At 41.5% G+C, this 25,786-nt stretch overlaps 1 protein-coding gene across 6 annotated transcripts in view; it reads left to right on the top strand.

The window, feature by feature from the left end:
* Positions 1–25,786, top strand: part of Dph3 (diphthamide biosynthesis 3) — a 46,476-nt gene that overhangs the window by 284 nt on the left and 20,406 nt on the right. The window contains exons 2-4 of one of the 6 annotated variants that reach the window (XM_071619362.1): positions 440–514; positions 12,773–12,934; positions 18,714–20,374. In XM_071619362.1, coding sequence (XP_071475463.1) covers positions 440–514; positions 12,773–12,934; positions 18,714–18,728 — 252 coding nt within the window. In that variant the 3' untranslated portion in view covers positions 18,729–20,374. Of the gene's footprint in view, positions 1–439; positions 515–3,779; positions 5,718–12,772; positions 12,935–18,713; positions 20,375–25,786 lie in introns of those variants that run through there. The other 5 variants (XM_071619359.1, XM_027923178.3, XM_071619367.1 and 2 more) reach the window with 5 other exon arrangements.

Raw genomic sequence — 25,786 nt, 5'->3', positions numbered from 1 at the left:
CGTTTTCGCTGTGCTCTGTTCCTAGCGCATTTGCTTTCAGTCATCCTTGCGGCCCTGAGTCACCCATGTTCTCTGTTCCCTGTTTCCAAACCCATCCCTCTCCCTGAACTCTCAGCGGGCACATCATTCTGGCCTTCAGTTTAGTCCGGGAGTGGGTGTCTCAAGGAGAGCCGGTTTTTTTACTCCCCGGTCTCCCTTAAGGGTCTCTTCCCGGGATACTTCTTTGGAAGAGAGGAATCGTTTTTGTTTCCCAGGGGTTTTGAGGTAACGGAACTTCTCCTGACCTTCCTGGGTGTTTCCCTTAAGTGAGGGGGAAGGCTCTTTGGGCTCGCACCCACCTTGCAGGGAGGCAAGCCACATAGAGGTGGGAGAGGTTTGATGGGGAGGAGATAGCGAAGGGAAGACTGTGCTGACCAAAAGTTGTTTGATTTCGTTATAGGAAGATTTGGAGAATGGGGAAGACGTGGCAACGTGTCCTAGCTGCTCTCTCATTATAAAAGTGATTTATGACAAAGTAAGGGGTCAATTTTTAAATGGGGGGGGGGGGGGGCGGAGTGTGAGACAGTGGCAAGGACTTAGAGCAGCCTGGCTGTAATAAGTAAATGCAGAAGATTGTTCCTTAACAATGTGCTGGGTTAAGCGCGCGCTGTTTTTGTTTTTTTAAAACAAGCTTTAAAAATTACTAATTAACAGCCATATCATAAATTAAAATTTACAGTTCTGATTATGTAACTCATTTTAGCTTTGAAGAGAGTGATAAAGAAAACTGCTCTTTAATGGAAATGATTATGTATTATATACAAGAAAAATAATTTTAAATGTCTTAATTGACACTCTGTTCCTCTATTTCATATGTAACTAAATTATTTTCAGAGCCCCTGGACACATTTTGACAGGAACAGTTACATATTATTTCTTGCTTAGCTTATATGTAGAACTTGAGTATCTTGTTTGAATATAATTCCTCATTGCCATTTTGAAGTTGCATTTTATTCTTCAGTTATCCTATTGTCTTTCACAAGGATATTGATGATAGAAAAAACTAAATCTTTTTACTGCCCACTCTCCCCCAAAGTTTTATTTTTCTAATGAATTCTTAAAAATGAACTCTAATATTAGTATAGGGAAAGTGCAGACAAGACTTCAAGAGAAGTAGGCTATAATTTAGACCATAATGTAGAACTTCAATAATTTATTCTTGTGTTAAAATGTGTTCTATAACAAATACGGAGTGCCAGTCTGGGAGGAGGCTATAATTTAAAATAAGGTACTAATGACATTATTTATTAAGAAAGGCCTTATATAAGTAAAGATTTGAAAAAGATGAGAGAGAGAGCTATTTACATATGTGACATAGAGTTAGGCAAATTAACATTCATTGATGAGATCTTAAGGCAGGAATATACCTGGTTTTGTCAAGGGAAAAAAAAGAGGCCAGTGACTAGAGCAAATGAGGGTGAAAGTAGTTCAAGATGAAAAGAGTGGGGCAGATCACAAGGATTTGAAGAGACACTTTGGCTTTTACTGTGAATGATGGAGGGAACCACTGGAGGATTTTTAAACAGAAATGCTATAACCCCACCTATGTTTCAAAAGGATGATTCTGGCTTCTGGTTCAGAGTAGACTGAGGGAGCAAGGAGAGAAATGGGAAAACCAAATAGGCTGTTACACTAATCAAAGCAAGAAATGGCTTAGACTGGAGCAATGGAGGTGGTGAGAAGTGGTTGGATTCTATATACACTTTGAAAGATAAGGATTTTCTTGCTGGTTGGAATTAAAGTATGGGAGGAATCGGGTGATTTTAGCATTTTTGATCTAGCTAGAAGGGTAGAATTACTAACAGCTGGGGTTACAGAACTATAGGTACACAGATGGGAGGTAGATATACTAAGTTTGAGAAGGCTATTTGTCATCCAAGTGGAGCTTCTGAGAAAGCAATTGAATATGCATGACAGCTGGCAGTATAAACTTGGGAGTTACCAGCAAAAGATAGTATTCAGAGCCAGGATATTGGATGAGATCCCCAGGACTTTGAATATAGATGAAATGGACAAAAGAAAGACCTGAGTCTTGAGGTGCTCTAGTATTAAAAGGTCAAGGAAGAAGTTAAGGAATGTGCAAAGCTAACTGAAAAGGAGCAAACACTGCAGAAGGAGGAAATTCAACAGTGCCATATCCTGGGAGCCAGATGAGAAAAGGGGGAGGAATGAGATTCTTGTCAGATTCCACTGTTAGAAGAAAACTGAGAATATACTATTGGCTTTGGCAACACACAATTAACTTATGATGGTGTTGAGAGCAGTTTCAGGGAGGGACTGGGGACAGCCTGATTGGAGAAACCTGGTAGATGGGAAATAGGTCAGAAAGAATGGGGAAATAGGGGCTGGGGTTATGGCTCAATGGTAGAGCACTTGCCTGGCATGTGTAAGGCCCCACATATAAATAAATAAAATAGAGGTCCATCAACAACTAAAAAAAAAATCTTTAAAAAAAAAAAAAGAATGGGGAAATAGGAGTCAATAAGTGTGACCATTTCTTTAAAATAGTTTGCTACAAAGAGAAGCAGAGACATGGTACAATAACTGGTAGTGATAGAGGATTATCAGAGGTTTTCAGGTCATAAATCCTCAGCTCCATCATTATAGACACTGAAAGTTAGATTTCACCATTGTTGTGGTTTCGCCAAGTGAATAGAGAAGAGCGGATATAATTGACCATTGAATGTGAACTTAGGTAAAGAGAACATCTAGGGAATGAGGGACTCTGAAAAGGTGGTAGGGATAAAGAAGAAGTCCAGAGGGGTTGAAATATGGGATTTGGGATGGATAGATGCAGCAACAGAGAAGATTAGTGATGGTATGGTCTCATGAGATAAGATTCAAAGTTGGTTGATTTTAGAGAAGGGAAGAGAATGGGGACAGAAAAGAGCCAATCCCACTTCCAATCCCTGTGGTACTAGGGCTCTGAAAACACTAGAAGGGGACCTAGGGGAAACTGCGCTGGGTTATAACTTCATTTCAACCTAGCATTGTTGTGCAGAGCTAACCTGTACTTAGTAGAATGTTTAGCTGCATCCCTGGGCTCTTCCCATTAGATGATAGTAAGCAACCCTCAGGTGCATCAGCCTAAAATGTTTCCAGACATTAGGGGCAAAGTAACACTTTAAAGAAGAGTTGAGAATAAGGACCATTGTGGACCATGAATTCCAAAGAGCAAGGTAGAAGAATTCCAGAGGCAGGAAGAGTAGAGCCTCAGGGACAGAGTAGTAGCTGATCCTTCAGGGATCAGATTGCAAGGGTAGCCTGGGAGGCAGAGTGTTCTTGTGGCAGTTGACATAAATCAGGATAAATTATCAGAGATTGGATTTCATTTAAAAAGTATCTAACATTACAGATTATCTGTGTTGGAAAAACACATAAAGACCTATTCCTTCTAGTTGAAAGAAGAGATTAGTTTGAAAAGGATATAACTTCAAATGACCAAAATTTGAAATAATGAATGTAAAAACTTAGAAAATGTAACATGCCCTTACATTATTTCCAAGAAATGGTAGCTTGCAAGTGAAGATGGGCATGTTTATAAGGCATTTATTAAATGATGAATTCAGTACTGAATACCAGTATACTTTTAAAATTTTAATTCTAGTGCTGGCCTTGAACAAGAATGAAGCAATATAGCAATGGGAGAATTAACAATTGAATTGAATCTCTAACAAAATGAAGGTAGTATTAATGCACCTGTGATATAGAACTCAATGTCATTTCTCATTCTGTCTTAGGATCAATTTATGTGTGGAGAAACAGTCCCGGCCCCTTCATCCAACAAAGAATTAGTTAAATGCTGAAGAAACCTTCAGGAATCCACATCCTGAACAGTTGAGAATGAGCCCAGGTGGAAATATCAAACGCAGAGTAACTGATTTTTTTCACGGGGACAACTGTTTTGTGGTTTGCCATTCTGTTAGCGTGTGGATCTTTTCACCAACTGCTGAGTTCATCTTCAAATAGAAAAGTGAGCACCAGATAGGTCATACCTGGATTTCATGTTTAGAATGGTGAATTGGAAGCATTCTTAATTATCCATCTGAATTTAAATGAAGATAATTTTACATCAGTGCTTTCTTTCCCTTATACCTTAAACCTAATTCAGTATCTGATAACAGCATCATCTACCTCAGTCATTAGGATTTCTTAGTTTAAAAGATATAATTTTAATTAGTTACCAATATGGTTAAAATTAGCCCTTTCTTTGAAATTTGACATCAGCTTTATTACTCTAACTTAAAATTTGTTGCTTCATCAGTACTGCACTTCCAATTCCCTCACTAAGCCAGTCTCCCCAGTCTTGCTATTATTAGAATGTTCAGGTTCTGTTTATCATGTTTTTTCTGTTACACTTCATGCACAGAGTTCTATTGTGGTAGTGAATAAGGAAGGTTAGTGAATAAGGAAGAAAAATCTACAGTGAAATGATTGAAGAAGTGGAGAGTCCTTATGTTCCTTAAAAATCATGACAAGATTAAAAAAAAAAAAGAAGGAAGCAAAGTTGTTAACAATGAGAGGAGTTAAACATGCCAAATTAGTAAATGAATGCTTTAATTAGTTTACCAGATCAAAGCATATATTTTGATTTTTGTTTATTTTCTGATAAAACTAATGAAATTGCATTTCATAGAGAGGTTAATACCAAGTCTCTGTGGCTAGTTCCAGTGCTTTTAGCCTATCACAGTATTGTGTCACTATTCCTAAAAAGTAAAGCATCTACAATAGAGCATGAACTTAAAAATGGGAGGCCTGTTCTGAATAAATATGTCCATGTGGACACATCTAAACCAAACATGCACTCCTACAGAGAAATGTTGCTAGGGAGTAAGAGAAATATATGAAGATAGACTATTAGTCTTCCTTTGCTAGAGTGCTGAGAGTAGCAAGAAATTAGAATCACAAGAAAATTGGAAAAAATTTCCATTATAAACACAACTTTGCTGTCTGTATGAAAATGCACTGATACCTGGCAAGTTGTTTTAGGTATGGCTCCTGCAATTAGAAAAGCTTCTTAGAGTATGAGTGTTCTATACTGGTTGATAAATAAACTACACACAATCTTTGGAAGTTTAAATTAAAACAAGTGGACTTAAAAAAAAAATCTGGTAGTAGCATGGCTGTATGCAACCATTAGGCTGAGACACATAATAAATCAAAAATTATATGCTAGATATACTTCGTACATTATATGGCATATTTGTGACATGATGAGAAGTCTCACTGCTGCTTGGAACACTGTCAGCCCAGAAGTAATCCACACAACTTTGAAAAGCAAAATGACTGCTCAGATGAACAGAGCAGGATACAAGTTAACTCTAGTGGGCAGTGACCTGCAAAGAGAAATGAACTGTCTCAACCTCATTTTAGATGGTACTAACTATATATAAACTTTCTCCACTGCCAATGAATTTCAAGCAAGAACAGACATCCTTGGTGAGGGTCTACTGTGAGCATAGAACAGGAAAAAAATTTGCCCAAGTTCAAACATCCCAGGAGAAAAGAAATACAAACAGCATTGGCAGTCAGTGATTGTTGATAATGCTGCAATAATAGGAATGATTTTGTTTTAAAGCAACTGTGTTGTTTAAGTTTGAGAACTACAACAGAACATACCAGGAATTAATTCTATAGTAAGCAGAAAGTAAAACCAACGTTTTTCAGGTATGATTGGAGTTCTGAGTGATGCTTGTGCCTTATTTAGCCCCACAGACATTTGTGGAGCACCTCTGTGAACTGATTTAATCCAATCTCTGTCTGATTAGCTCTGGGGTCTTGAGTTCAGGCCAGTGGATCCCTCACCTTTACAGGTATAGGAGATGGGATCAGAACGTTTTCAGCTATCAGTTCTCATTTCAGGTGTGGGCGATTGCCAGAATGGAAAGGGCAATTGAAACCTTGATAAACTCAAAACTTATGAATCATGAATTCAGGAAAATTCCCAATTTTTATCAGCGATGTTACCACATTTCTGAGTTTGAAAATTAAGTCGGCTGTTTGAAGGATCTGCATATACTTTATACATTAAAAAGCATTTTTCTTGGATAGCACAAACATTTTTATAACTACATATTAATTTATTACCAGGATAAATTGTATTGGCGTACTAAATAAAATCTGATAATTTAAGTTCTCTTGTTTTCACATAACTCTTCTTTTAAATATCAAAATATTACACTGAAAGGTTTTGGTGTGGTGATTTTATATAAGGTAGAAACCTTAATCTGCTTTGGGGCATTATAAGTAGGTTTCTGACACAGGCAGTAGAAGTTTTGTTTTGTTCTGAGATGGTCTCTCACTGTTGCCCAGAGTGACCTAGAACCTCTGGACTTGAGTTATCCTCCTGTCTCAGCCTCCCAATAGCTGGTACTATAGGCACTCATTACTGCATCAAGCATAGCAGACAATAGAGTTTTTAAATAGTAAAGAAATTGCTGATGTTAGTACAGTTTGGCCACTTGGATTTGGACTCTGGACTTTTATTGTTTAAAAAAAGTTAGCTTTAACTTAACTGTTAGTAAAACCAAAAATAATTGGCATTCTTAGGTGAGTAATTCATTTTATTGATGGGAAAGAACTGATACTGTATTTAAGGCTGGTGATCAATTCTTGAAGTGGTTTGACAGCCCAGCTCTGGAGAGAACACAATTTGAATCTTAATTCCTCCAATATGATCTTAAGCAAGTTACTTAAATCTATGTCTTGTCCCACAAAATGTAGACCATATGACTTCCCCATTAGGGTTGCTCTGTGAACTCATTCAGCAAGTGTCTGTGGACATGGCCACAATGGAGCTTATGTGCACCTAGAGGAGCCGGGAAATAAAGTAGATTGGCTAAAGTTCTAAGGGAAATAGACTAGATAATATGATGGTAACAGGGACAGGTACCTTTTTAAAGAATAGATGTCACGTATGTAGCACTTTTTCTGAGACCTAAAGAATCAAACAACTGTGTGATAAATGATTAAATGAATTAATAACTGCAAAGTATTTGGTATAATGCTTATTGTGCAAAAAAAAGGCATTCTAAGTCCAAAAGGAATTCAACATTGTTGTGCGCATTGGCAGCATCTTTAGAAGTGCAAAGTTTTGGATGCTCCCACCATTCACTTTACTGAATCTGGCGATGGAGCCCAGCAACCTGTACTTTAACAAGCACCCAAGCTGATTCTGATGCAGCCAAAGTTTGAGAACCACTGGTTTTCAAACTTGCTGACAGATTTGTAATCACCTGGGTTACTTTAAAAACCGATGTCACGGAAATTTAACTGGTCTGGGAACAGCTTGGGCATCAGGATTTTTGAAAAGCATCCCTGATGATTGTAATGTGCAGCCAATGCAGAGAGCCACTGGGCTAAAAAGGCAGAAAATTCGTAATTGCAAAGTACAAAGGGCCCAATTTTTTAAAAAATGTTCACACCTGCTTTGCACATGGAACAATGAATGTGGGCTTAATTGGCCACGTGCTTGTATCAGACCTGCAATTGGCCTTAACAAGCAACCAGCAGGGGGAGCCCAGGCTGGGCTAATGTACCCGGTGGGAGAGCCCCAGTCTCAGTAGCCTCTGGGCTGTGTCCTCTATTTAAACAGACAATCACATTTGCCAGCATTCGCACTGGCTGCTAATTACATACTTTGCAAAAGCGACAGCTTCTGCAGGTGTAAGTAATTAGGAGTTCTTTAACTTGTTCCAGGGGTACCTGCCGTTCCCTACTTCCCACAAAGCAAATTGCTAATGATTACATATTCCACTGGGAGACCATTTTACAAATTATTTCCTGATAAGGGTTTAAAACAAAGAGCATAAAACAGAAATCACAGTTAAAAATACTAACCCCTGGCTCCAAAAATTGCTTAAAATGGGGATGGAGGTTGGATGAGGGAATCGCCACCCTCCTCTATACACTTGCAGAAGAAGAGTCCTAAAACTCGGGGTGGCGGGGGGGTGGGGGGGTGGGGAGAACAACTCTGTAGATTTCTGAATGAATATTGGTCAGATTCTAGGAAGGCAAGTTAGCATTTTTTAAAAGAAATTTGTTTTCTGGCCTTCAGACTTCACTAGTAAAATTAGGGAAGAAAAGTCACTTAAACAGCCTTTCCCAAGTCCTGATGAAAGCAAACAAGTTCAAGCTTGCAGAGAAATCTGAAAGTGAGGTGCAACCAGTTGCTGAAATGGGAACCATGAAGGGGGCTGATGTCACTATTACTTCTGTGAATTTGCACCCAAACATTAGTGGAGAGATTAGGGTGCTGTTGGTCAATAGAGCTGATAAGCCAAAAAAGCAGATGTCCAGCAGGAAAGGGGGAGGGGGACAAATACCTAGTCTGCACCATGACGTCTGTTTCTCACCTCCTCTAACAGCAGCGCTCTTCAGAGTCACAGGTGCCACTTCCTTTCTATCTTCCAAACCTTTCTTAAATCTTGTTTTTAGCCAACTGTTACCTGGAACCATATTGGGGAAAAGAATTCTGCAAACTCCCAGCTTAGCCAAGTTAATGCATTACAAAACTACCATAGTTATTGATTCTCAAAGACCACTCCAACTCTCTTGAATACTTTGGTTAGAAACCCCACTAACTTTAATCTTTATAAAACCTGTGGAAACCTTGTGACAACACTTACTCCCTGAGACAGGACAAATGCTGGGAAACTGACCTAGCTACCCATGCAGATTAGAGGAATAGGTACCCAGTAGGCTGTTTCCAAAGAAGACAGTCACCTGGACCCTCTCTGGCAAATGAGGAGGTGTTTGATGATGGGGAGACTTTCAATACATTGTGGTTCTCAAGTAGAAGGAATATTGAGTAAGAGAAGAGAATCCTAAGGCATGTCACAGAGCCACAGGCATTGCTTCAGCCCCGGAGGCGGTGGTGGGGGCGGGCGGGCGGGAGGGTCAACACCTGGGACATGCTTTTCCTCTCTGAGACCTGACCATGGTAGCAGGACTAGGTAGCAGTCATAAAGATTTAGAACAAAGATTTGGGGCCAGACTTCATTCTTAAGACGGGGACTGGTTTTTAATAGGGTCATAAGTTGTACCATTGGACAAAAACGAAGATTGAGGATGGAAGAAACAGGGAAAACAAGCCTTTAATGGGTACCACATTTGTGCCTGAGCTAGCACAGGCTGTCCAGTATTACTCCAGAGGGCACTGGAGTGCCCTGCCTACAATTCCAAATGACAGTGAGGACTTGGAGCATTAATGCAGTAGCAGGTATCTCTGAACTACCAGTTGATATGAGGATGAGAGTGAATCAGACTGGATGGGGGAATTGCGATCAATTAAATGAGATAATGCATGTAAAGCAGCTAACACAGTATTTGACCATAATTAGGACTCAGTAAATGATAGTTTAATCTTACACATTTCTTGCTCCATCTGAAATGACGAGATGCTATGGTCTGGGTTAAAACAACAATGGGCTCAGCCATAGTGCATCAAGATGCAATCAAGATGAAGCAGAAAAACCACGAGTGAAAGAAAATGAAGGAATTTAAAATAAGGATGACTTTACATGTTTGTGAAAACATTAAGGAAAGGCTATAATCTTTGCATCTGATGTTGAACCTAAGGTAGCTATTGTGAACAAGAGCAAATATAAATTGGGCCCTATATGTGTCTCACTACCTTAACCTCAGCATTGTGGGTGACTTCCAGGAGAAACTTGCATCTCCCCACAGAGTTACACAGCACACAGCCCACAACAAAGCAAGCTAGCAGATTAGCAACAACACACAAGCACCCACTCCTGCTGGTGCCCTGCTTCAACTTTCAGAGCATAAAAAGAATGTTGCTTCACTTCAGACTTCTAAATCTTGCACAAAATTTCTCTTGTGGTCAGTGCTAACTCAGGACCTTATAGGGAAGGGAATTTTGAGAAGTGTCATCCCGGTTTAGCTAAATTATCATTTATTTACCTAGGCAGGAGTGGGATACCATGTCATTTAGATCACTCAATGATGTAGCCATAATAACAGCCATGTTAACTAAAGCCAAGTCTTTGCCAATGTGTCAATCAAGAATTGAGGCATTACAAAGCATCCCCAAACATAAGGCAATAGTCATTTATTTTTGCTTAAATGTTTAGTGGTCAGCTGAGGATTGGCTGATCCTGGCTGGGTTTGGCAGAGTGACTCCAAACTGCAGATTGGAATGAGTCTGGTCCCAGGTCTCTCTTCCTCTTGGACCAGTGGACCAGCTCAGCCAGAGTGCAAGAACCCATGCACCCAACACATGTCTGTATCATTCTTTGCTTACATCATGGCTGCCACGATTCCACTGGTCAGTACAAGTCATGTGCCTAATGCCAACATCAAGCAGTAGGTACTGTTATGGAGGTGGTTAAAAGGAAGAAGTGAATGTTTCTGAAAAATAATTGAATATACCACTCATTAAATGACAGGCTTGGCATTTTAATCTTACACCTTTAACTCCAAATTCCATTTTCCTTCTCCTGTGGCAGTGTTTGAATAATTGAACAACTTTCCAAGTAATAAAATGGAAGCAGTTGAAGCATTAAAACAAGCCAGTTACTCTCATGTCTCTGATCAGACATCAGATAACAGCCCCAGGGGATTAATTTTTGCTTCCTTTTTGTTTTGATATGAGTGAAGCTTTGGCTGTGTTTTCCATATTAAAATTCAGCCTTCTCCTTCACAATGTAACTCTGGTAATAACAGATTAATATTTCCAAAGTCTACCATAAGCATCCACTTGAAGACATTTATTAGCTCTAATTATAAAGAAAAATGGGACCATATACTCATGCAGGGCCATTAAAAGTGAAAAATAGCACCCAGGGAGGGAACCTAGACTACTCACCTATGGTGTCTGCTTGCTGGTTGCTGAAACTTAAGGATGACTCATTTTGAGAATTTTATTTGCAACTCATTCCTTTATACATTAAGCTGGTGCCCTACAATTTGCTATCCAGACCCTTTTAAATCAGGAGAGCAGCTCTTACTTCAAGTTCGATGTGATCGGCATGGCCATAACTGAAACTTCAAACTTTGGACCTTGAATAAAGTCTGCCAGATATAACTTATATATTCCTAGCAGAATATTGTCTATTAATGACTTGTCCATCTGGCTTGGCTAAGCATTCTCTGTACCATGCTGAGTTGCAGGAGGAAAAAAAATGTGAAGTTAGACATGAAGGAGAACTTTCTGCTTGGAAATGTGTTAGATGTGGTGTTAATAGTTACCCTAAAATGGATAAATGATGTCATTCAATCAATAAATATATTCCAAGCATTTTTTTGGTTTGAGTACTGAGCCTAATATCTACACAAGGGAGAGTTTTAAATAATAGAATTATATTACAGAAATCTTTGAAAACAAGACAAAAATGGTTTTCGCTAATAAGGACCCAAATGTGTATGTTGGTGATTGGCAGCTTTGTTCTCTTTGCCAAACATATATCTTACTCATTAGCAATTTTAATTCACTTTTTATGTGAACATAAAGAGGCAGAAGGAATGCCTGACCTTGACCAGATGGTTCCTATTTTTGTTGCTTGTACATGTGTTCCTGTCCCATCTGTGGACTCAGTGGATCAGTGCCCTGGACAAAGAGGACAAGGCCATATTGGTCACCTCTCTTGGCTTTGGTTTATCAACTGTTAAACAGGAATGGGAAGTGACTTTTAAAGTCCCTATTAGCTCTGTTCTGACATGACTGTCTCTACTCTTGGATGAATTTGTCCTGGCTTGTCTAAATGGGCAGCCTTTGGAGGGTTGGTTCACAACTCTGATAGGGGAGGAGGAAGAGTAAAGTGGCAGCAATACTAGACAGTGCCTGTAGGGGGAACCAGTGCCCCACTGGACTCCAATTTTTGGCAGGCCAAGCCCAGACCAGCTTGCAGCAGGGCAAGGTGCAGTCAAAAACTCTCTGGACCAGGTGTTCTCTTTCCCAAGGGGCAGCCAGCTTAATCTGAATGTCCAAGGAAGCTGATATATGCAGGATGTCACCCCAGAGATCTGAGTTAAACATAGCCTTTTGGTTACTGGCCTCACTGACATCTTGAAATGCACCCAGCAGGGCTTTTGTGTTCTGGAGTCGGTCTATCCAACATGGCAGCCACTAGCTCCATGTGGCTTTTTAAACATTAAATTTAATTAATTAAAATTAACCAAGATTAAGAGGCAGTTCCTAGATAGCTATATCACCATATTTTAGGTATAAATGTATACAGGTGGCCATAACTTGTGGCTGCCATAGTGGATGGTTTAAGTATAGAACATTTCTATCATCATGGAAAGTTCTACTGGACAGTTCTCTTCCAAAATGTGGTATGGTAGTCACATACTGAAGAAACCAAAGCCTCTTCTGACTTCTTCATCCTCTTCCATTGCCTTTCTTTCTTCCCTTGTGTTACAATGTCCTAGTAACATATTCTTAGAGGATGAAAAAATGAGACATTTGATATGAAAGACCTGGGCTTGAGACTCCCCACACCCAAGTTTAGAAGAGTTACTTAGTGTTTGTTTCTGTATCAACAAAATGAAAATAATTAAACTCATCTCTCAGGGTTGTGAAGATCAAATGGGATAATAACCATGTAACTTTTGGTAAGTTATTCATTGCCCAAATTCCCACCAAGCAATGCACAGAGGAAATAGAGGGGAAATTGCCATTAAATTTTTGTGTTTCTTTTTAAGTAATACATTTTAGATTTCCTTTGTTCTCATGCTCTCTCCTCCTCCATCCTGCCTATGTGACCTAAAGGTGGGCCAAAAGGCAGGGAAGAAGATTTCCAAGAGCACTGTCACGAAGGGAGCAGCCCAGGGAGCATTCATTAACAAGTTCTACAACTCCCCAAAAGGAGGAACAATTTCCTGGAGACAAGTGGCCTTGGCAACAGGTGGAGGAGGGGAAAGTGCTCTGAAGGTATTAGCATTTTATCTCCTCTTGAATCAGCCCCCATCTTCCTGACCCAATCATTCATTACCTATACTGTCTGTCCTTTTGCCCCCCCCCCCAACTCAGTACCTAGCAACATCTTGCTGTATATCTTTCCAATTCCCTCCTCCCCTTCCCCTCCCTCCCTCCCTTCCTCCTCCTCCTCCTCCTCCTCCTCCTCCTCCTCCTCCTCCTCCTCCTCCTCCTCTTCTTCTTCTTCTTCTTCTTCTTCTTCTTCTTCTTCTCCTTCTCCTCCTCCTCCTCCTCCTCCTCCTCCTCCTCCTCCTCCTCCTCCTCCTCCTCCTCCTTCTTCTTCTTCTTCTTCTCTCTCTCTCTCTCTCTCTCGCATTCAGGCATACATCTGCCTTTTTTCCTACAAAAGTGAAATTCTATACAGGTTTGCTTTTAACTTACCACAGTTTATATGACCAATTCAGTAATTCTTTGACTTCCTCCCGAAATTCCCTTACTATTATAAATTAGATTATTCCAATAATTTGTTATTGTAAACAGAAATAACAGGCAGAAATGAATTAGCCTTTAAAAGCAGGAGGAAAAAACGTCTTGCAAATTTGTGAAAGAGTGAATCTTTGGGCAGCTGAGACCCTCTATTGGCCCTAGACCCCCATTTCCCTTTGCAACTAGTGTTCTGCCTTCCCCACCCAATATGCCCTGAGGTCTGGCACATGCAAAATAAAATGGTCTAGATCCCACCTCCACCCTCTCCAGGGTCCTGTCTAGCTTCCCACCCCCACCCCAGTGCCCCTTCTCATCCCTTGGCCCCAGGATTAGGGAGGCTCAAGAGCTGCCTTCTCTTGGAAGCACTGTCCCCTTTGGAGGCCTCTCAACCCCATCCCCATTTGTCCTTGCCAATATGAAGACACCTGGTGAATGGGAGGAGTTGGTGAGAGTTTTGTACCCCTCCACAGTCCCTGAATGGTGCCAGTGGTCATGGCCTGTCAGTCAGGGCCAGCTGGCATTTGTACAACAATGGTCACTGCCAGGCTACTTCCTGACAATCTAACAACTCACTTGAGCTGACAGTAAGGAACAAGGAGTATAAGTTCCCCTGTCTTCATCAGAGTAAGACTCATCCTTGTTCAAATCCTAGGTTCATCACTTATTAACTGCATGACTTTAGGAAATATTTTGCCACCTCTGCACTTTAGTTTCTTCTCATGTAAAGTGGAGACAATGACATTCTTTCACGGTGTTGCTATGAGAATCAAATGAAATGACAAACAAACACACATAGCACAGCACCTGCTTCATAGTCTTATCTTTATATTGTCTCTGGTTTGATCTGGAGAACTGTAGCTTGTCTCTGTCCAGTTTTCCCATCTGTAAAATGCGGAGAATAGTATTCCCTTGCCTCCTGGGGTTGTTGAAGGATAAAGTGAGTTAACATAACTTAGAACAGTGCTAGGCTAGTGGAAAGTGCTCAGTAAGTGTTGCCACTATTATTGATTTCAGAAGTATTTGCTAAGCACCTACTGTATGGCAAACACAGTGCCAGGAGTTAGAGAAATGGTAACTTATTAATCAATCTACTTTCTACACACTCCAAAATGGACAGAAAGTTCTGCTATGCTCTGCTGCTGCCCCCTACACACACACACAGACACACCAACAAGGACTCTCCCCAGTCACATTTCTGTTTGGGGTCCAGTTGGGTCTCTTTTGCCTCTGATGCCTAATTCCAAAGTTGTGGGAAGGAGGACTGATTCCAAGGATGGTGCCCGCTACACATTGGAAAAATTGTGCTGGAGTCATAGTTTCTTGGAGGAGAGGAATTCAGCTGTGAGAGAGCATTCAGTGATGCCTCCCACAGGCGTTCAGAGGTAACTGGCTGTGTGAGTGCCTTAGACAGGTCACCACTGGCCTGAGCAAAGCAATGCATTTAAAAATACATCCCTATTTCAAGTAAAAACACAGAGACGATGCCTTTCCATCTCTTTTGCTGTCACAGTTATTTGTATCCCTATCTTTTTTCCTCCAAGGAGCTAAAGACACCATTGACCTTGGATGGCAGTGTTCTTCACTGAGTCCAATCTCAATGTGATTTACAGAAGGATGCATCATCTGGCCCAGGGTGTCCTCCCCTAGACAAACCTAGCTTTTCTGCACATCCCATTCTGTACACATTTTTGTATTCACTTTGTGTTTCTATTCCAGTGTCCTTAGGTAGAGTTTTATACATGTTCTCACATCAGCTCTTTGTATGTATGAAAGAGGGAGGCAGAGCCTGCAGGAAGGAGGGAGAGAGAATAGAGGGAAAAGGTGCAAATGACACCCAACACATGAGGGGAGGCTAGGAGGATGTTTACCTGTCTGCTACCCAGGTGCATATGATGTTTTCTAGGGCAGAATGAGTTGTCTTGTGTTATGAGGGAGACAGAAGGCAGGGAACACCAACTGGAACAATAACTTCCCAGTAATGTTGTCAATAGACTGCATGAAACAGAAGAGCAAGCTTCCACAAAACCTAGGAAAATAGAGCAGGTGGGACTGTACCTGGGAGGGGAATGGATTGGTGGGTGGTAGCTCATTAATATTATGCTGGAGAGTTACAATCACCAAAATAACCCTGGCTGCTCACAGAGGAACTGGAGACAAGGGGAACAGGGTTAAATCTGTTAAATATTCTGTGTTACTGATGCTGGGTCTGGGTGGGGGCAGCAGATTGAGGTCAAAGGAAGCCCCTAGAAATTTGGAAGGGGTTCTCACAGTGTGGTGAGAGATTTTCAAGTTTCAGTATTGAAAATTTTCATTTTAATAGGAAACTATGCCTCATCTAGAGAACCCCCTTCCGGGTTAGCTGACTCTAGCTTTGTGTTGCTTCTGTTTGTTTGTGGGGTTGTGGGTGAGAATAAGACACAGGCATGCCTGTTTGCTTTTCTAGGTTTCACAAACCCACTGAGGCCTGCAGCTTGTTTTAATGTTCCTTTTCTCTGACTTGGTTCTTTTCCAGTTCTGCCACCAGAGGGCGCAAGTTTGCTTTTCAGGGCAGCAGCCGGCCAATGCGGAAGGCAGGGCGCTGAGATCTGCCGTTCTTGGATTGGAATCCTTTGTTAGCTTTGTGACCTTGAGGGAGACATAATTTCCCCTTTTGTGAATGTTGAAAATCACCTTGTAGGGTGGGCGTGAGGATTAAATGAAACGACCTGTGCTAAGCACCTAGCATTCAGTCAATGATTAATAATTGCAGAATCTCTCCTTGTTCATCCATTCAATACAATTATTGATCCATATTTCTTTATCATGGCTGACAAGGCCTTTGTCCTCAAGCATTCTACAATATAACAGGTGTCTTAGACATACACACACACACACACACACACACGCCCGCGCGCGAATACAAGATATCTTCTACACCCCAGATCAAATTCATCTGAAATTCACTCTTGCATTTATGCATGAAAAGCCACATTTTGAAGAGGTAAGGTATGTAGCTACAATAACAACAAAACACTGGGAAGAGACTCATTCTGTTTTTTCTCTAGCTTTCTGAGAAGTTAAAAGTCATGTGCCAAATAACTAATGAGAGAGAATTTCATTTGTTCCCCTAACAAATGGTGGTGGTAGTGGTGGTGGGTATTACTGGGGATTGAACCCAGGGGCACTTTACTTTTGAGGTACATCCCTACCCTTTTTATTCTTTATTTTGAAATAGGGCCTTGCTAAATTGTTGAGGCTGGCCTCCAAACTGTGTTCCTCATGCCTCAGCTTCCTGAGTCACTGGGATATTATAAGTGTGTGCTGTCTTGTTTGGCTCTATATGCTCCCTCCCCCGATTTTTATTTAAGACATTTTGCTACTGTAATCCTTCCACTATATCGCTATATGATATTATGCTTTTGTGCCTCTCTCTCTCTCTCTCCATATATATATACATTTAATCTATTATTCCCTACTGGGTTCTGCTGTAGAATAATCCACAGGAAAGATAATATGTTGCCCCCCAAAACTAATTTTAAAATCCTTTTTTCTCAAAGTGGGACCCATTGACCCTGGCTTAGTACAGCTCTCTCAGAATGGCCCAAGGCTTGTGGACCAGTATGCCCTTCATGGAAGGTGTATGCAGAAGTGGTTACAGCCAAGTTCGGAAGGAATTGCACATAACATTAAAGAGGTCAGTGTCTGTCCACAGGCAACGGGAGCCACAGAAGCCTTCTGAGCTGAGGATTGATGGGTGATGGGATGATATCACCAGCCACGACCTCTGGAAAGAGCAGGGTCCCTCCAAAGCTGGAGGCTAGATGACTTCATCCTCAGTCCCACTCCAAACTTCCTTCCCCATCCCACCTCCTCTTTTTTTCCTCTCCCTCTATTATTCACATTCATTCATTCATAAATTCAACAAATATCTCTTAACCATATATCATATTGTGGATACTGATTTATGCTCTTGGGTTGTTAGTTACTTGAAGAGTCTATGAGACTGGGGAGCCTGAGTCTTAAGGAAAGACTGTACTTGTGCCTAGTTTGGCTTGGGTTTCCCTAAAAGTAGAGCCCAAAGTGAGGTCTTGGGTGCATGTTGTTTATGTTGTGGGGTGAACCTGGGAAGCAGCAGTGGGAAGCAGCAGAAGTGAAATGGGATGGAAGATAATGTCAACATTACCATGTCATCCATGGTTCTGCTGGACCCACTCGAAAAGCATGCAGAAGGCTTCCTAGAATTATCTACATGAAAATTAGAGGCTGAGGCATCTATCCACTGGTTCCTGTCCCTTCACTGGTTGAGAGTTGCCTGGGGATGTTGACTGGACCAGCAAACCAGGCTGCTTGCTCCCTGGCTGTGTGAAGAGCTCTGCCTTCAGAACAGACACAGGCAGAATGTGGAGCGCTTAGCACAGGGGGATGGGAATCTGAGCCAGCACAGAACTTTTCACTGCTGTGGATGCCCAAGAATATGTGATGCAGGTGCCAGAGGTGCCCCATGGGACCTTATTGAACTTTGCAATCATATTATAAGTGATATGGCCCCAGGTTGGGCAGTGTGCCCCTACTTAGGTGAGATGGTTTCTAGCTCAGATCCAGAATACTAACTTCTGTGCAAGACTCTGTTCTTAAGGATGTTTTTTGGGGGGACAGGGAGGGCTCCTGGGGATTGAACTCAGGGGCACTTGACCACTAAGCCACATCCCCAGCCTTAGTTTTTGTTTTGTTTTGTTTTTTTTAATTTAGAGACAGAGTCTCACTGAGTTGCTGAGGTTGGCTTTGAACTCGTGATTCTCCTGCCTTAGTCTCCCTAGCTGCTGGGATTACAGGCATGCATCACCACACCTGGCATAAGGATGGGTCTAATTCAAAAGAGTGGAGTTTCCAGAAGTTGCAATGAGATCTGCTTTTTTCTTTGCACAGTCTAAGTGCCAATGGTACAGCTGAGATGGGGCTCGAGGTGTTTCCACCTTCATGGGAACATGTAGCTTTCTGTACTGTGTACCCCAACTGATGATTTCTTTAAATTTTGATTTGCCAAATGGTGTTAGGATGCTTGGTGCTGTCATCCAGCTGGGGCCTTCTATCGGCATTGCTCAACATCATGGTTGTACATAAATCCTGTCATCAAAACCTCTTTACAGGCTCCAAGTTCCATTTAAAGTTCTCCTGTGTTAGTTGGAGCCAGCAGCAGAGCCTGTGACACGTAGAATGCCTGTCACTCTCCTTCGTGGCAGCCCAGATCCATTTAATTTAAGGATCTTGTGGCCAGGAATGTTATCTGAACTGTAACCATCATGCTGTGTTGTCCTTAAATGAATGACAGGAAATGGATCCATGAGCCCTGTCAGCTTCATTGTTGGTGGCATCACTCCAAGCTTCTGCCATGAACTCGCGCCTATGAGTCACTGAGGAGGTAGAGAGAAGCCACTCGAATATCTCAACCAGATTTTGAAGAAGCTTTTCAGGAACCAGAAGCGTTCTCTTGATATGCATTTGTTCTTATCTCTGGCTGCTTCTGGAGTTGACTGTTGCTTACAGCCAGGAAGCTGGGCTAACATGGGCACCCGCCATTCTTCTGAGGACACAGAGCCCTGTCACATAAAACCTGACACCTGAGAAATCAAAAGGCACCAGCCACTAGGCCTGGATTCCGAGTCCCCTCCCTGCTCAATGTACACAGCTTCATAGAACATCAGCATCAGACAGGTTGATCTGGGACAGCGATGGAGCAAGACCACACTATCATCCAGTCTCAGCAAAGAAAAAGAACACAGGAAAAATACAAAGATGACCAAATGGCTCTTCTCCTGGCAAACAGGACTGGCATTTTCCAATTAATTACAGCTCTAGCCCTTCTGTTCCTCCGCCACCTCCTAAATACAGTTATTAAGATGCCTAATTGTAAAATTGTCCCACTTTCTGACAGCGCCCTATTCAGAGCAATAGGCTTCCTAAACTTTCCCCAGGTCACCTAATCCAAACCCTGAGGTCCTAAGAAGCCCCTCTGAACACCCTCCTGTGAAACACCCATGAATCCCAGTGGCATATGGTCTTTCTTGTTGCAGCGAGTGCCAATACACCCAACTTTGACCATAGGTGTGTTCCTGGTGGACAGAAGCCTAAAGGAAGATGGCTAGTGTTGATCTATTAAAAAAGGAAGGAGATATTCCCAGCTCCAGAATTGCTCACTAGGGTCCATTTGGGCTCTGTCCCTGAGGGAACTTTTGTTAGTTGGTTTCTACTGCAGATGTTTTTGGTGTCCCATGTCACATCCCTGGCCCTCCATGGGATTTCAGCTCAGCTCTGGTGGACACTTCCATATGGGCTCAGATGCATCTTGCCCAACATCCAGGTCAGGCCTGGACCTCTTCAGTTTTCTGCCTTGAAGCTTCAGAAGCCTTGGAGCCTGCTCTCCTCTTGCAAGTGCTGTCTGCAAGGTCTATTGGTCCTGGATGTAAACTTCAACCAATAAGGATGAGAGTTTGTTAAAAAAAAATGTCCCAGCCTGCTGCCCATTAGATGGATTGCTTGGAACATCTGGTTCTGCCAGCCTCTCAAATTTGGAAGCATCCAACTCCATTGCTCATAACACCCTTATATTGGCTTTTCTTCCTTCCCTGTCTCACTGTCTATGCTCCCTCACTCTTGCTTCCTGGGGTTACCTCCCAAGTAAACTACCAGCATCCAAGGTCCTATTAGGGTTCTACTCCTAGATGACCCCAAAATAATGTCTCTCCAGCAATCTTCACCACCATCTCCTTCCTGCAGAATTTTCAAAAATAATTTTATTTGTTCTTTTTAGTTATACATAACAGTAGAATGTATCTTGACATACTATAAATACACAGATTATAACTTCTCATTCTTGTGGTTGTATATGATGTGGAGTTTCACTGGTCATGTATTCATATATGAACATAGGAAAAATTTTGTCTAATTCATTATACTGTCGTTCCTATTCCCATCTCCCCTCCCTTCCCTTTATTCCCCTTTGTTTAATAAAAAGTACTTCTATTTTCCACCTCCCCACTTATTGTGTGTTAGCATCTACATATCAGAGAGAATGTTTGGCCTTTGGTTTTTGGAGATTGGCTTATTTCACTTAGCATGATAATCTCCAGTTCCATCCATTTACCAGCAAATGCCATAATTTCATTCTTCTTTATGGATGAGTAATATTCCATGGTGTACATATACCACATTTTCTTTATCTGTTCATCTGTTGGAGGGCACCTAGATTGGTTTTATAACTTAGCTATTATGAATTGAGTTGTTACAAATATTGACGTAACTGAGTCATTGTAGTGTACTGATTTTAAGTTCTTTCGGTATATACCCAGGAGTGAGATAACTGGGTCAAATGGTAATTCCATTCCAAGTTTTCTGAGGAATCTCCATACTGCTTTCCAGAAGGGTTCCACCAATTTGCAGTCCCACCAGCAATATATGAGAGTCCCTTTTTCCCACATCCTTGCCAACATTTATTGTTATGTATTCTTGATAATTGCCATTCTGACTGGAGTGAGATAAAATTTCCATGTATTTTTAACTTGTATTTCTCTAATTGTTAGAGATGTTGAACATTTTTTCATATATCTGTTGACTGATCATGTTCTGTGAAGTGTCTCCTGCAGAATTTCTTAACCACAATGTTGACTGGAACTATTTCCACCTCCAGCTCCAACCAATTATTTCCCAAGCTCCTGGTCCCAGGAATTGGTTCAGGGCAGGCATCATCTTTTCAGTCAGGGTGAACCTCAGAGTTTTTCATGGGGATTCTGGGACATAGACTCAGTCTTGGACTTGGTTTAAAGATGGCTGCACATTTTCTGCTATTCCTCCTTTTGATAAGTGAGGCTTGTTTCCTCGCCCCCTTGAGATGGGTCTGGTCTGGGATTCTTTTGAGCAAAAGTAATACAGTAGAGAAGACACTACTTGAGTTCCAAGTTGGCCTTTAAGAGGGCTGGTGAGTTCCACATTGATCTCTAGGTACACCAAGGCACAGTCTAAGAAATATGACTACTCTCCTGCAGAAAACATGGGAGTTGAAGTCCTGAGATGACATGGAGAGGCAAGAGACTCTGAGCCCAGCCTGCCTGACATCCTGCCATGAGAGTTCAGCTCTTTTGAACCCTATAGATTAGACCAACCATAGCTGAATGCCACGGAGTGATACCACTTGGTACCCCGTGAGGCAGAGGAACTGCCTTGTTGAGCCATGCCTCACTCTAGCCCCACGAAACTGTGAGTGATAATAATGAAGCAGTTGTTGTTTTAAGCTGCTAAGTTTAGGTGTAGTTTGTTACGCAGCGATAGATAACTGAGCAGTGTAGGGGGTGGATGTGAGGTATGGAACTGTTGCAGCCACATGGAAAGAACTTAAATCCATCTGTAAAGAGATCAGGATAAAGGCTTTTTACATTTGAACGCAGATAAGAACTCTCAGGTGTCTAAGCCTAGGGTACGTTCTGTGACTTTTACTTTCCATCTTCATTCTACTGGATTCTGGGTCCAAAAGAAAGCTCTTACCATTTCAATTAAAGTTCAGTAAGGATATATTATGTGCCTATGCAAAGTTGGATACTGTGTTAGGAACTCTGGTGGAAGAAATGTATGGGATACCTGTTATACAAAGTGGTCTATGTGAAACCAGAGCTATATACATATTTCTCCACAAATGGGGCACTTAACTCAGCCTGGTAGTGTGAGGAAGAATTTAGAGAGATGGTGCATGAATTGGGTCTTGCTTGCTGGCTAGGAGTAGGCTAGTATAAGAGGATAGGGCACTGTGGGCAGAAGGCATTGGCAAAAGCAGGGAAAAGAAAAGAGTATTGTATTGGGAATGACAAATTGTTTGATATTCAGAGATGGTGCAATGGGTGTCAGAAGTTTAGTCCAGAGGGTGGCCGAGCATGCAGGCAGGCTGTTCCAGGGAGCCTGAATGTGTTCCTCTGAATGTGATGGGGCATCAGGGAAGGGATTTCAGTGGGGAAGCTCTTTAGATGGATCATCTGAAGTTCAGGGTATCGGGGTCAAAACTGGAGACGTACCTGGGAGCTATCAGAATATAGGTAGATTGTTACTACCAAAGATGTGCTTTCAGGGTCACTGTATGCTGAATATATTCTCGTGGCACTGTTGGAAAAAATAATTTTTATTTATAAATCTAGGTCTATTTTGTGTTCCACTTGGCAAGTGCATCAAAAGGCACATTCATTTGCTTTCCTGGAATTGTTTTTGAAGTATCTCTGCCTTCCCAGAAACCAGAAAATACACACTCAACTTTGAATCTGTGCTGACATGAAATATAGTGAAGATGGTATTTTGTAATTTTCTGATTCATAGATGACTCATCAAGATGTCCAAAGTCAATGGTTCAGAGAACACATGAGATAAGGACCTAGAAGTGTCCCTGGCATGTAATAGGCATTCAATAAATATTTATTGTTTTTAATCTGGAAAGTGATCCTAAGAGATAACTAACTAGAATTTACTCTGGAAAAAAGCATTATAATCTGGGTTCTAAACATGATTATAAACATGTCACCCAGAAACTTTGTACTTTGCAGATAACTTAAAGCATAGCCATTGAAATTAGCTGTAGCACAGTGCCCAGCTCCACTGAGTATTGGCCAGATGCTGCTCTTTCTGTGGTTACTGAATGGACTAGGAGGAGAATTGGAAGCTAAGTGTTGGAGGATTTTGTCTTAAGCACCTGCCTTATAGGAAAGTCTTGAGAAAATACAGAGGCCTCCTGACACTATCATGTAATCCCTTTTGCCACTGAAGGAAAGCAAACTGGATTAAAAGGCTGTCACTGTTATTATAAGCAAGATTTTCAACCAGCTTCCTATGTCATAGATTTTCATGTGATATACAACAAAGGAAGACATCATCATAAATCCCATGTGAATCCCCTTCAGCCTTATTTTTACCCATTTCTATTCGGATGATCACTATTCAGTTTCATTTTCTTTACTGATTTTTATAAGCCATGACTACTTGCTTTTATGTTTCTTTTAGAAGCAAGTAGGAACCTATTTCTCATAGTCAGAAATGAGCAGTTTTATTGGTTGTCATGCTTAAGCCACAGTTTTTGCTGGAAGATGTGGAATAAGAGAGATCAGAACACCTTTGCTTCTTATAATGTTTGACTAACTCTAGAGGCAGTGTTTCAGATCCAGATGGCAAGTGCCTTTCTTGCCCTCCATGTACACTAAACTGAGTACACTGAGCTGGTTCTGGAGCAGTTGATAATTCCTACCTTGGTCGGAAGACAGAATCTAGAGCCTGGCACAATGGCACACCTGTAATCTAGTGACTTGGGAGGCCGAGGTGGGAGGCTGAGGCAGGAGGATCCTGGGTTCAAAGCTAGCCTCAGCAACTTAGTGAGACCTTAAGAAACTTAGCAAGACCCTGTCTCAAAATAAAAAATAAAAAGGGCTGGGGATGTGACTCAGTGGTTAAGCACCCCTGGGTTCAATCTCTGGTACCAAAAGAAAAAAAAAAAAAAAAAGAAGCATAAGCTAAGTGAATAATATCCAGGAAGTGTGAGCACAGAATTTTATAAGTTTCCGTCTCTGAGTGGTGCAGGTTTACCTCATAATGATAAAAGACAGAAGCAGAATTCAGGTTTGCCTGAGAAAGGAGGCATCCCCCCCAATGAAGATGATGTTATAGGCCACTTATCAGCCAAACTCTCTTTCTCAGCTCCCAGAACCCTGATAGGTTCTGGGTGTCCGTGTGCACTTTCTCCTTTTGCAGGGGCACTTTCTTAGTTACTCTCCCAGCCTCCTTTGCTGCTTGGTGTGACCATGTGACAGTTATGGCCAATGAAACAGAAGGAAATGTCTGCTGATGGGCTTCTGGAAAAATCTTATTTTTTCAATGGATGTTAGAGAACTTGCTTCTGCTGCTTCTTTCCATCCTCTTTGGGTTATTGGAGCAAAGGTGTGATGTATGTATTGTTGTGTCCATGTTGGTCAACAAAAATAAAGATATCAGAACAAAAAACAACAGGAATAGTGAATGGAAGATTAAAGGAAAAAAAAAAAACAGATTACAGATGCCTATGAGCCATTGCACCAAGAATGAAATTGCCTATCTTCAGCTTGGGCATATGAAATGACAAAAGATCATTTTTCTTTATTTCCTGGGGGTTGGTTATTCTGTTACTTGCCCCTGACCTCATCCCAACTGATGCACCAATGTTAGCACACCCTGAAACAACGTAGCCCTTATTTTTACCTATTCCTATTTGAATGGTTACTGTTTGGCTTCATTTTCTTTACTCACAGGTACTGTGAAACAATGAAACAGGGAGGTTAAAAGCAGAAGTCTTGGAACCAGATGATCCAGCTCTAGAACTTTCTAGAAAATTTAGAAATTTCTTCTAGCCCTTGAGAAAATTTACAAATGGAAGACTCACTCCTCAACAATGAAATGAGCTAATTTAAAGTGGGGATTATAATGATGCCTACTTCCTTGGCCTACAGTGATTATAAAAAGAAGTAAGGTAGATAAAGGGTCTAGCAATGGCTTTGAAATCTGGTTATTACTGGTATTTCTTCTAATGATGGGTGCATATGTTTAGTCACAGAGGTCTTACTCTCTGTTGCCCAATCAGTGTCCATGTTTTTTTTTTCCTACTTGATTTTTCTCCCAATTCTTGAAACGTCATGCTTCTATATCTCCCTTTCTCTTCCACAGTAGAATCCATGAAATCAAGCATTCAATCCTAAGGGAAGTGCTAAGAGCAAAATAAGGAAGTGTGGACCATGGCTCTTTGCTAAAGGAAGCCTATTGCTTAGTCTAGACAATAAGTCTACCAGGAGCCATATTGAATAACAGCGTAGGACAAGAACCACCTTCAGGCAACATGTATCACATTTCTCCCTGGATCCCACCTGCAAGACTGGAGCCACCTGGGTAGGGAGGCAGATGGATTGGAGAAGGCTGCTAAGAGACCTGACCAGATGGGGTCTTGAGGGGGTGTCATTGTCAAGGGCACAGAGCTGGAACCTCAAGGAGACAGTGGTGGCTCCACCACCAGGCAAACCAACCCATCAAGGAGAGCCTCCAAGGGCCTCCCTGGAGAGGACACTCTGGAAGAGTTGACTGGAGAGGGAAATTACCTCCCCAATGAGCAGTCAGAATAGGGATTTCTCATCCTTCTGTTACATCAAACATCTGACTAATGTTGTTGTTGGTGGTGGGGAGATTCTCCAAGATAAAAGTAAATAGGGGTTTGGGGGTGTAGCTCAGTGGTACAGTACTCACCTAGCATGTGTGAAGCACTGAGTTTGATCCTCAACACCACATAAAAATAAATAAATAAAATAAAGGTATTGTGTCCACCTATAACTAAATAAATACAGCCTGAGCTGTGACATCCCC

This window comes from Marmota flaviventris, chromosome 1 (genome assembly GCF_047511675.1).
Source record: "Marmota flaviventris isolate mMarFla1 chromosome 1, mMarFla1.hap1, whole genome shotgun sequence".
NCBI classification, from domain to species: Eukaryota; Metazoa; Chordata; class Mammalia; order Rodentia; family Sciuridae; genus Marmota; species Marmota flaviventris.
Note: the sequence above shows the minus strand (reverse complement) of the source record. Positions and strands in the feature narration are given on the sequence as shown.